The sequence below is a fragment of the Cebus imitator genome, unplaced genomic scaffold, assembly GCF_001604975.1.
Source record: "Cebus imitator isolate Cc_AM_T3 unplaced genomic scaffold, Cebus_imitator-1.0 Scaffold2, whole genome shotgun sequence".
NCBI classification, from domain to species: domain Eukaryota; kingdom Metazoa; phylum Chordata; class Mammalia; order Primates; family Cebidae; genus Cebus; species Cebus imitator.
Window position 1 is genome coordinate 221,952 of NW_016107317.1, and position 12,250 is coordinate 234,201.

The 12,250-nt window shown below is 37.7% G+C and overlaps 1 protein-coding gene and 1 pseudogene across 3 annotated transcripts in view; both read right to left on the reverse strand.

Moving 5' to 3' along the window:
- LRP6 (LDL receptor related protein 6) overlaps positions 1-12,250 on the reverse strand; it is a 148,502-nt gene that overhangs the window by 78,107 nt on the left and 58,145 nt on the right. For all 3 annotated transcript variants that reach the window (XM_017527846.2, XM_017527840.2, XM_017527856.2), the window contains one exon: positions 8,506-8,703. In XM_017527846.2, coding sequence (XP_017383335.1) covers positions 8,506-8,703 — 198 coding nt within the window. The remainder of the gene's footprint in view (positions 1-8,505; positions 8,704-12,250) is intronic.
- Positions 4,848-6,090, reverse strand: LOC108303923 (annotated as a pseudogene).

Genomic DNA, 12,250 nt, shown 5'->3' on the forward strand with positions numbered 1-12,250 from the left:
TGTTGACCAGGATGGTCTCGATCTCTTGACCTCGTGATCCACCCGCCTCGGCCTCCCAAAGTGCTGGGATTACAGGCTTGAGCCACCGCGTCCGGCATATATAATGTTTTATCTGTTAATTACAGTCATCCTACAGTGGTACAGAACACTCAAACTTTTTCTCACTGTAATTTTGTATTTTTTGGCAAATCTCTTGTTATCTCCTCCTTCCCCCTACTATTTCCAGCCTCTAGTATCCTCTACTCTTTACTTTTGTAAGATCAACATTTAGCTTCCACATGAGTGAGAACATGCATGGTTTAATCTTCTGTTCCTGGGCTTATTTCACTTAAGATAATATTCTCCAGATCTATCCATATTATCAGGAATGACAGGATTCCATTCTTTTTATGGCTAAATAGTATTCCATTGTGTATATATACCCACATTGTCTTTATCCATTCATGTGTTGTTGAACACCTAGGTTGATTCCACAACTTGGCTATTGTGAATAGTGCTGCAATAAACATAGGGGTGCAGGTGTCTTGACACACTGATTTCCCTTCTTTCGGATAAATGCCCAGTAGTGGAACTGCTGCATCATATGGTAGTTCTATTTGTAGTTTTCTGAGGAACTTTCATCTATTCTCCATGGTGGCTCTACTAGTTTATACTCCCACCAAAAGTGTATAAGAGTTTCCTTTTCTGTGTGTTCTTGACAGTATTATTTTTTGTCTTTTTGGTAATAGCCATATCCTAACTGGGGTGAGATGATACTTCACTGTGAATTTAATTTGCATTTCCTGGATGATTGTGATGTTGAGCGTTTTTTCATATGTTTGTGGACAATTATTTATATGCCTTCTTTCAACAATGTCTATTCAGATCATTTCCCCATTTTTAATTGAATCGTTTTTTTTTTTTTGCTGTTAAGCTGTTTGATTTCCTTGTATATTCTGAATATTAATCCCTTGTCAGATAAGTAATTTGCAAATATTTTCTCTCATTCTGTAGGTTGTCTTTTCACTCTGTTGTTTCCTTTGCTTTTTAGTTCGATATAATGCATCTGTTTGTTTTGGCTTTTGTTGTCTGCATTTTTGAGGTCTTATTCATAAAATCTTTTCTCAGACCAATGTCCTGAAGCATTTCCCCTATGGTTTCCTCTGGTAGTTTTATAGTTTCAAGTCTTACATTTAGGTCTTTGATCCATTCTGAGTTGATTTTTGTGAGGTGGGTATCTAGTTACATTCTTCCACATGTGGAAATCCAGTTTCCCCAACATCATTTATTGAAAAATTATCCTTTCCACAATCTATGTTCTTGGCACTTTTGTCAAAAATCCATTGGCTATAGATACATGGATTAATTTCTAGGTTTTCTATTCTGTTCCATTTGTCTATGTTTCTGTTTTTATGCCAGTACCACGCTGTTTTGGTTACTACAACTTTGTGGTATATTCTGAAGTCTGTTGTCAGTATGACGCCTCCAGCTTTGTTCTTTTTGTTCAGGATTGCTTTGGCTATTTAGAGTCTTTTATGGTCCCATACAAAGTTTAGGATTTTTTTTTTCTATTTCTGTGCAGAATGTCATTGGTATTTTGATGGGGACTCCACTGAATCTGCAGGTTGCTTTGGGTAGTATGATTATTTTACAATAATAATTATTCCAACCCATGAGCATGAAATGTTTTTTCATTTGTATATATCTTCTTCCACTTCTTTCATCAGTGTTTTATAGTTTTCTCTGAAGAGGTCTTTCACTTCCTTGGTTAAATTTATTCCTTGGTATTTTATTAATTTTTTGTAGCTGTTTTAAATGAGACTGGCTTAACTTCTTTTTCAGCTAGTTTGTTGTTTGTGTATAGAAATGCTACTTTTTGTGTTGATTTTGTATCCTGCAACTTTACCAAATTTGTTGATCAGTTCTAAGTTTTTGGTTTTTTTGGTAGAGTGTTCAAGTCTCTTTTCCTGCCTGTCTTTTCCTTACGATCTCTCTGTTGCAGTACCTAAGATATTTCATTTATATGTCCACATCTGCTGATGTACTCTCATGGTGGAGTTCAATGTTTCTCCGCCCTCTGTATTTCCTACAAATGACCAGCTGTTAGACTTGACCAGACTCATGTTGAATTGATCTCTTTGACAAAATAGTAGGTGGTAGTGTGTTCTTACATCAGAAGGAAAATAACATCTGTTCTTTTTCTTCTTGTGATGTTAGTAGCCATCAATGCTCACCGCCTAGATCCATTCGTTCACCAAAGTTATAAAATGGTGGTATTGCAATTCTGTTATTTCTTTTTCATTTAATTGAAATAGCTCTCCTATATCTACTATTTTGTTAACCAGGGTACATTCATATAGGAAAAGCAGGATAAATTGCTTCTTTCTCGTATTTATCAATATTCAAAGTAATAAATTGTTTCCCATCATGCCCTAATCTAAGAGTAACCATTCCTTTTTAAAATATCATTATGAACTCAAGAATTTAAACACATTTCACAAGTTTCTACCAATCTCTGGCCAGTGGGAATTCTGCAGTTATTTTTCCAGTCTCTCTGAAATGACCCTAAACAGTCTTTAACAACCTCCTTACTATCTGGTATGACAATATTCCAGCTTATCATGTACATTTCTTGCCCAAAACCTAGAATCAGCAATTCTGCCAGAAAGGCTTAGTTTCTTTTAAGGTGGAATGGTATTCCCAACAATCTGGGTGCTACAGAAGTTCACTGCACACAGTAATATAAATGTTCAGTTGGTACCCAAATGGGCATTTCTGATCTAGTCCTCTTCAGTGCTCACAGTCAGGAAACAAACACACACAGTTGGGTACATACATTTTTGAAAGATAAAATACCTAATAAGCACATATTAGTAAGTAACTTTCACTTAAAATATGAAATTATCAGTTTTACTTAACCTCTACATTATTACATCTGCATTTCCTTTCTTGCAAACTAAGAATCTACCATATACAGGAGCAATATAACATGTCCTAATACTCACTTACTTGATACAACAATATAAAGTCTCAGAATAATAATATTAATTATAACCACACCATTGTAGTTACTGTAAGAATTAAATTTCTAGCTAGGCATGGTAGCTCATACCTGTAATCCCAACACTTTGGCAGACGGAGGCAGGCAGATCATTTGAGTCCAAGAGTTCAAGACCAGCTGGGCAACATGGTGAAACCCCGTCCCTACTAAAAATATAAAAAATTAGTCGGGTGTGGTGGTGTGCACCTCTAGTCCCAGCTACTTGGGAGGCTGAAGTGGTAGGATAGCTTGAGCCCAAGAGGCAAAGAGGCAGAGGTTGCAGTGAACAGATTTTGTCACCTCCTCAGAATTCAAGCAATTCTCCTGCCCCAGCCTTCCGAGTGGCTGGGATTATCGGCGCCTACCACCACGCCTAGCTAATTACTGTATTTTTAGTAGAGACGGGGTTTCACCATATTGGCCAGGTTGGTCTCAAGCTCCTAACTTCAGGTGATCTGCCACGTCAGCCTCCCAAAGTGCTGGGATTATAGGTGTGAGACATTGTGCCTGGTCACAAATCTTCTTTTAAGAAACTTTTCCTACAGTTGTTCATAGCTGTTCTACTCTTTTGCTTTTCTTTTTAGAGTCTTATCATCTGTATGTTGTTTCTTCTTTGCTTATCTTCAATATTTGTCATTTTCTCTCAAATCTTTGTCTTTCTGTATTTCTTTTTGGTCTTCAAATATTTTCCTCCTTTCAACCTCTATTTAAAGGCCTTTTGGTTTATTCGACTTTGTGTCCCTTCTAGTTTTCTTTTCTGAAGTGATTTTTTTTCTTTTAATTCTTCTATCATTACAGTTCTGATTTTTTTTTTTTTTTTGAGAGGGAGTTTTGCTCTTGTCGCCTAGGCTGGAGTGCAATGGTGCATCTTGGCTCACTGCAACCTCCACCTCCTGGATTCAAGTGATTCTACTGCCTCAGCATCCTGAGTAGCTGGGATTACAGGTGTGCACCACCATACCCAGCAAATTTTTATATTTTTAGTGGAGATGGGGTTTCACCATGTTGGCCAGCCTGGTCTCGAACTCCTGACCTCAGGTGATCCACCTGCCTCAGCCTCCCAAAGTTATGTGATTACAGGCATGAATCATTTCTGAATTTTTCTAATCTTATGTTGTTCTTTCACATGTGATATTGTTGCTTTCAATGACTTCTGACTCATTTATGCATTTGAAATTTCAAGAAAAAATTTATTAGAGATCTGAAAAACAAGTCCTAAAAGACTGACTTTTCCAGAAAACTAGCTACACAATATATTGCATCTGTCATGTCAAAATGTGCACTAGACACAAATATAAAAACCATGCAACAAGGCACCATTCTTCAACAAATTGAACAAAGATAAAATGCCTAAGGAACAACATGGACGACTTGCAAAGAACAGGCTATTTAAGCACTATTAAAAAAAGGAGCACAAATGGATGAGTGCATTCAGTTATACACCAAACTGAACCTTTGACAACAGGAGTCACAGCATTTTGACATATAGCATGAACACATATTATAAAAGTACATAGGGGTCAAAGGAATAGAACCAGCAGCATTCAAAAGCAGCTCTGTCAACTAGGCAATAAAATACAGCATGTGCCTCTGTTTTCCACTGTTGAATACACTGGCAGCAATTTTGACTTTAAAAAAAAAAAAAAAAAAGGTAAGACAAGAAAAAAGGAGCTATTACTCCTTTTATTTTCTCTGTTTAAAATCAAACAGAAAAGAAACATCAATTTTCATACAATAACATCTTCAAAGTACATCATTTGTACAAGAAAAAGACTAAGAACAAAAATGCGTTTACAGAGATCCAAACATAAATGAGTGAGGGCGCCATTCACACAGCGTTCTGATGGTACTCAGGAGGAGCCATTCATAATAGCTCGGCACTAAAAAAGGCTGCAGAATTTTTTGCCAGGTACTTTAGGAAACTGAAGATATACAGTGATAAAACAAGGCTTGGTCGGGGGCAGTGGCTCATGCCTGTAATCCCAGCACTTTGGAAGGCCAAGGTGGGTGCATCACGAGACGAGGAGTTCGAGATCAGTCTAACCAACATAGTGAAACCCCGTCTCTACTAAAAACACAAAAATCAGCCGGGTGTGGTGGCGTGCGCCTGCAATACCAGCTACTCAGGAGGCTGAGGCAGGAGAATTGCTTGAACCTGGGAGGCAGAGGTTGCGGTGAGCCAAGATCGCACCACTGTACTCCAGCATTGGTGACAGAGTGAGACTCCATCTCAAAAAACAAAAACAAAAACAAAACAAGGCTATTCTCATCCAGAGGTGTACAGGCCAACATTCCTGCAATTCATACATCAGTAGATGTGGCATTCTATACACCTGGGACATGGGGGCATGAGGGTGATCTGCAAGAATTTCAGCATACTGTGGTCCGTCAAATTTGTAAAGTAGCTGGATGCCCAACATAATGTTGAAGTATTCTTCTATCCGTGCCACAACTTCATTAACAGCATACTCATTATCTGTGTTTCCAGGAAATTGCTTGTAATTTGCATAATCATAGAGAATAGAATCCACGTTCTTCTTGGTAGAAAGATAAAAGAGCTGTTTTGGTCTGGTAATTTTCAGCTCTTCTGAATCTTTACTTTAGCTTCAACTCTGTTCATGAATGTGTCCTCATTTTCAAGAGTACGATCTACCCAGGCCCTTTTCTTCCAAGAAGACTGAAGCATCTCACTGTTACTGCCACCATCTCCATTTCCAGGTATTTTCTGTTTGTTCTTTTTTGTTTTCACTTCAACAATTTTTCTGTTGCAGACCAGATGTCTTCTTTCCTTGGGGCAGCCCCCTCCTCTTCCCCTCTGCATACTACTCCTGATTGATTTTTTGAAGTTCTCGCTGTTTCTGCAAATTGGCATCCATATATTTGAGTACTCTGCTCTCTGGATCCCATGAATCCCAATTTTTATTCCAACCACTGTAATATATAAAGTATTTCACTTGTTTGTCCTTTATGGCAACCTTTACACATTTTGCTTCATAAAGAAGAGGCTCACGAAAGCACAGCACTTGTTCACCCTCTTGGAATTTAGGCTTTGGGTCCTGCTTCCACGTCATTTATAAGTGATTCGCAGCCTCCTCCTTCTCCAGCTCATTTTATAATAGAGGACTGATCTGTTCTGTGGTCACGTTTTTCTGGGGTGCTTTTGTTTATATAGACATTATTTTGTTCCTCCTTCTTTCTTCCTTTATAATAACTTTAAATGGGATTTCACCTTGACACTTTTCTGTTTCTCTTGTCTATGTAAAATTAGTGTTCCTGAACTTTTAAAATAAAGTAGACTTCAAGGTAGTTTTTCTAATGTCACAGAATTTATGCCTCCTGTTATTTTCACATAATGTTCAAAAACCTGGTAAGCTTGCTTTCTGAGATCTACTAGCCATTGACCTTCCTATCCTTATCCGAACCTTCTTTCCTTCCCCTCCTGTTCTCTATTCTACTGCTCCTATCCTGCTCAACTTTGATTATTCTGACCTATTCAGTTTTGTTTTAATCAGTGTGGTGCTTTGTCCTGAATGAGCATTCTGGCAGGTTCATTTCAGTAGTTCCATTTTGAGAGTTCATTGGGGCTAGACTGCTCTAGCTTCTTCTGTCTTTACCATGGTCACACTGCACTTGCCTAATACTGGAGTGGGCAACCCTCCCACCCTTCCATTTCAGCTGCTGTTCTTAAAATAACCCACCATCTTGTCCAGCACATAGTTGTGGCTATTTTGGCGTTCCTCCGCTTTCAAATCTTAGGAGATGCCCTATTAAGTCTCTCTGCTTACTCTTGCATAGACATTGATAACACAGGTCTTGCGACTGTTGGTGGTTTGCCTTTATCTAGTTGTACTTTCAAATGCCTAAGGCTATAGTCAATTTTATCCAGGTTTTTGGATTTGCTACCTAGTTTTAGTTAAAAACAAATACGAAAACAAAAACAAGAAAACTATGACATGGCCACATCCATCTTCCTAGAGTCCCCTCACAGCCAGATTTGAGGTCAAAAAACAACGCTTGTTTTTATATTCATCATATACTTACATTTTTACACTTAAATTTATTTTAAGCCATATTGTTGTACGTCATTTCACTCTTTTTTGAAAGAAGGCAAAAAATACTCCATGATTACAAAAAAGTTTAACTGAACCTTTAAACTTTTCCTGGTTTTCAATACTTCTAAATGTTCCTTATTCCTGGTTCAGAGAATTGACAAATGTTTACACTTTGAAAAAATCTTTCAATTACCAAAAACTCTAATCTAGTGGGGTCTCAGATTGTGACCAAAAACCAAAATTGTCATAAAATACAGGAATGCAAATATAAAATGCCTTTTAAAATCTGAACATAATCTGAGAAGAAATTCCATGTTTATGTATTACTTTGTCTTCCTTGAACACTGAAATGTATGGTACTTGCAGTAGGTTTTCTCCTTGTCCAGGGATGAGCAAACTGTACCCCACAGACTGACTGTGCTTTACAAATAAACCTTTACACCAGGTGCTGTGGCTGATGCCTGTAACTTTAACACTTTGGGAGGCCAAGGCCAATGAATCACTTGGAGCTCAGGAGATCAAGGCCTGCCTGGGCAACATGGTGAGACCCCCATCTTTACAAAAAATATAAAAATTAGCCAGGCATGATGGCATGCACCTATAGTCCCAAGCTACTTGGGGAGGATGAGGCAGGAAGATCGCCTGAGCCCAGGAGACAGAGGTTACAGTGAGCTGAGATCACACTACTGTATTCCAGCCTGGGTGACAGAGTGAGACTCTGTCTAAAATAAATAAATACATAATAAATAAAGTTTTGCTGGAACACAGCCATGCCTATTCCCTTATGCATTACTATAGCTGCTTTTAAACAACACTAGCAGAAGTAGTTGAACCAGAGATCATAAGCCTAAAATATTTACTATCTCAGCCTTTACAGAAAATGTTGGCCAAACCCTGTCCTAATGCAGAGATTTATCAAACAAATTCCATTAGCAGGACTTGGCGGCATTACTGGTAATTTTGAGTGAAACAACTGTTTGTTGTACTGATGGCCAGCACACTGCAGGATGTTTAGCAACCTTGGACCTCCCCTCACCCCCGGAACTAAAATACTAGTAGCGCTCCCAGTCCTTGGGTTAGACAAAATTCTCCACATGTTTCCAAACACAAGGAGTAAAGATGCTATCCCTGGTAGAGAACCACTGAAGAACTAAGTTAGCTCAGAATAAGAAAAGAGGAAACACAGTCTGTAAATTCTAAATGCCATTAAGATGGATGATAAACACAGTCTGTAAATTCTAAATGCCATTAAGATGGATGATAATTACTTTTAAAGCACTTTTAAAGAGCTAACTAAAAGACTATTCTTCTCCTTTGGGACTTAGTAAAAAATAAACATATTTCTTAATAAAATTAAGTCTTGTCCTTTTACTATACCAAGGCTTCATGGAGTTTTCTTAAAATTTTTTAAAAAATCTTATAAAGCAATCTTACCGATTTGTTCCATCCAGATTTGATTTGTGGATGAAATTAAGTTTTGCATCTGCCCAATAAAGCTTTCGTTCTTCATAATCCACAGTCAGTCCATTCGGCCAGTAAATTTCACTGTTTACTATAATGAAGCGACTTGAACCATCCATTCCAGCACGTTCTATCTTTGGCACCTCTCCCCAGTCTGTCCAGTACATGAACCTAAACATCATAAAAATAATTAAAGCCATGACAGAGCAGATAACAATCAAATACTCTGTAATTATTACTATTAAAGAAAGCTCATTTCAGGGACACCAAAACTAAAACCCTTAGAAATTGTATTTTGAAATTTTAATAACTCCCATTTGTAACTACCCTGGTAATATCTGATTCAGACAAGTACCATCAAAGATACAAAACTACTGAATCAAAATGTATTGGTAAAAAGGATACTTACACCATTGCAATGTATCTCCCCACAGATTACTTATTAACAACAAAGAAGAAAGTGATAACTTTAGAGAAAATAAAGTCAGCGGATACCACCTTAACTGAGTCTTCTAAATTAACATCACCAACAGGGGAACGAACTGGCATTATATACCTCTTCATATGATATACCTTTAAAGAACATAGTGTCTTTTATATGATCTCTCTTGCGTATTATTCCTGCCCCCCCAAAAATGCATACGCCAAATAAAATGATGAGGAAACAGAGTGATTCAAGTTGAGAGGCACTATACAACAGTTGACCTTCAACAACATCAATGTCATAAAAGTAAAAAAAAAAAAAAAAAAAAATGTTACTTTGTGTTTTATATGTAATTGCATGTCATAAATATGTTCATGTTCATGGATTTTTTACTTCTTTGTAATAAAAAAGAAAAAATAAAAAAAAAAAAAAAAAAAAAAAAAGAGGCTGAGGAACCAATCTAGATTGGAGGAGAGCAAAGAGACATGATAACTATAGTAAGTATATGATCCTGGACTGATGACATGAGAAAAAAATGCTATGAAGACATAATTTGGGAGGAAAGGCAAAACTAATGTAGTGTCAAATTACATAGTCACAGTATACTAATGTTAAATTTCCTAAATATACTTATTGTGTTGCAGTTAGGATATATATGAGTTTGCTTTACTACTTTTGCTTCTATTCCACAAGTTTGAAGATTTTTCAAAATCAAAAATGAACAGTCTAATAGTCTCCTTACAGAAAAAGAAATTTTTTCCTTGATGTAAAGAAAAACTTTGTTGGGCCGGGTGTGGTGGCTCAGGCCTGTACTCCCAGCACTTTGGGAGGCCAAGGCACCTATAATCTCAGCACTTTGGGAGGCCAAGGCAGGCGGATTACCTGAGGTCAGAAGTTCAAGACCAGCCTGACCAACATGGCGAAACCCCACCTCTACTAAAAATACAAAAAAAAAAAAAAAAATTAGCTGGGTGTGGTGGTGGGCACCTGTATCCCAGCTACTCAGGAGGCTGAAGCAGGAGAATCATTTGAACCTGGAAGGCGGTGGTTGGAGTAAGCCAAGATTGCACCATTGCACTCCAGCCTGGGCAACAAGAGCAAAACTCCATCCCGAAAAAGAAAAACTCTTAATGCATTATACTTCACTTAAAAGCATATTTTCAAAAGTTAATGGTGGGCCAGGAGCAATGGCTCACATCTGTAATCACATCTGCAATCTTAGCACTTTGGGAGGCCAAGGCTGGTGGATCGCTTCATGTCAGGAGTTCAAGACCAGCCTGGCCAACATAGTGAAACCCCATATCTACTAAAAATTAGCCAGGCATGGTGGCAGGAGCCTATAATCCCAGCTACTCAGGAGCCTGAGGCAGGAGAATCACTTGAATCCAGGAGACGAAGGTTGCAGTGAGCTGAGATTGTGTCACTGCACTCCATCCAGCCTGGGCAACAGAGCACGACTGCCTCAAAAAAAAAAAAAAAGGATAATGTGGAGCACGTGCTATGAAACAGATCAGGCACTCAATAAATGTGCTGAACCCAACTGAAATTCAGACATAACTTTTACTTAGGTAATTGGTGAAACAGTAATACTGAAATGAATCTACTTATGCATATTGATATCTCCACTATTTCATTAGAACTGCTTACTCAAAGAAATGATGAGAGGAGAGTATCATGTAGGGGAATAAATAATCCTTCTAGATACAAGGCGCTGTGCTAATAGCTTTACATACATTATCTTACTTAAGCCTTTAAGCAACCTTACAAAATATCATTTGTTCATTACCATATTTTGATGAGAAAACAGAAATGTAAGCACATCACTCAAAGTCACGCTGCTAATAAATGAAGAACAGAAATTCAAACCTACATCTCTTAAATTCTAAAGTCAATGTTTATGTCATAGGTCAGAGTCTTGATTTTTCTTAAGGAATAGAAAGCAAAATGCTCCCTAAATTGAGGACAATGGTTGGATACTATCCAGAATGAGGGATATGGACTAGACTAATAGAATAAAACTGTAGCCATGAGCTGTATAACAATGTGATCAACAATAAACCATATAAAAAATGGTGGTCTTATAAAACTACCATACTGTATTGTGACTATACATTTTCTATGTTTAGATACACGAATACCAATGTGTTACAATTGCCACCACATTCAGTATAGCAGCATGCTGTACAGGTTCATAGCCTAGGAGCAATAACCTATCTGACATAGCCTAGGTGTATAGTAGGCTGTACCATCTAGGTTTGTGTAACACTCTATGTTCACACAATGATGAAATCACTCAACATTTCTCATGATGTGTCCCTATTGTTAAGCGACACACAACTGTATCTAGAAAGGCAGACCACACCATATTTTCATTTTTATTCTGAGAACAACATAAAGGCACTTCAAGACTTTTAAAATTGGAGGTGATGAGCAGGTATGGTGACTCATGCCTGTAATCCTCGCACCTTGGGAGGCTGAGGCAGGATTGTCTTAATCCAGGAGTTCAAGAACAGCCTGGGCAACACAGCAAGACACTGTCTCTATTTTTTTAAATAAAAAATAATAATAATAAAATAAAACTGGAGGTGAAATGACTGACTTTGTGTTTTTAGGAGGGAGAAAAAAATGGCTGCAGTGAGGGAAAAAACTAGAGGAAATCTTACAAGAATCCTAACAGTCCAGGTCTTCCAAATAGATTCTGTGAGTTCAGCAAATTCTCTCCAGTAAAAGCAATGAAAAAAGGAGAAGATTGTCAAAACTAACCACCAAAGCCTCCAAAAACTGATCAAAGGACATATAACAAAGTGAGAACCATTTATTGAAGAAAAGTCTACTGAATATCAATAAGAAAGAACTATGTATTTCAGCTAGGGGCTGTTCCTATTTCCATCTATACTGCCAGGTTTATGGCATAAATGCTGTACTGTAGGCAAACATGGCAGCCCATAAGGAGTGATAGCTATCTTTTCATGCAAGAGGCGACTGACCTTATTTGGAACAAAGCACAGAAAAATCTATACCCAGGAATGTTGTTGAAAACAAGAGTGTTTTCAGTGGCAGGCATCAGGAGGATCATTATCTAAGTGATAATAAGGAGTGGTAGCTATCTTTTCCTGCAAGAGGTGACTGACCTTATTTGGAACAAAGCATAGAAAAATCTATACCCAGGAATGTTGTTGAAAACAAGAGTGTTTTCAGTGGCTGGCATCAGGAGGATCATTATCTAAGTGACATTGATGGGGGCAACCAACCAAATGGCAAACTAGCCAGAAATCTTTTTTTTTTTTTTTTTTT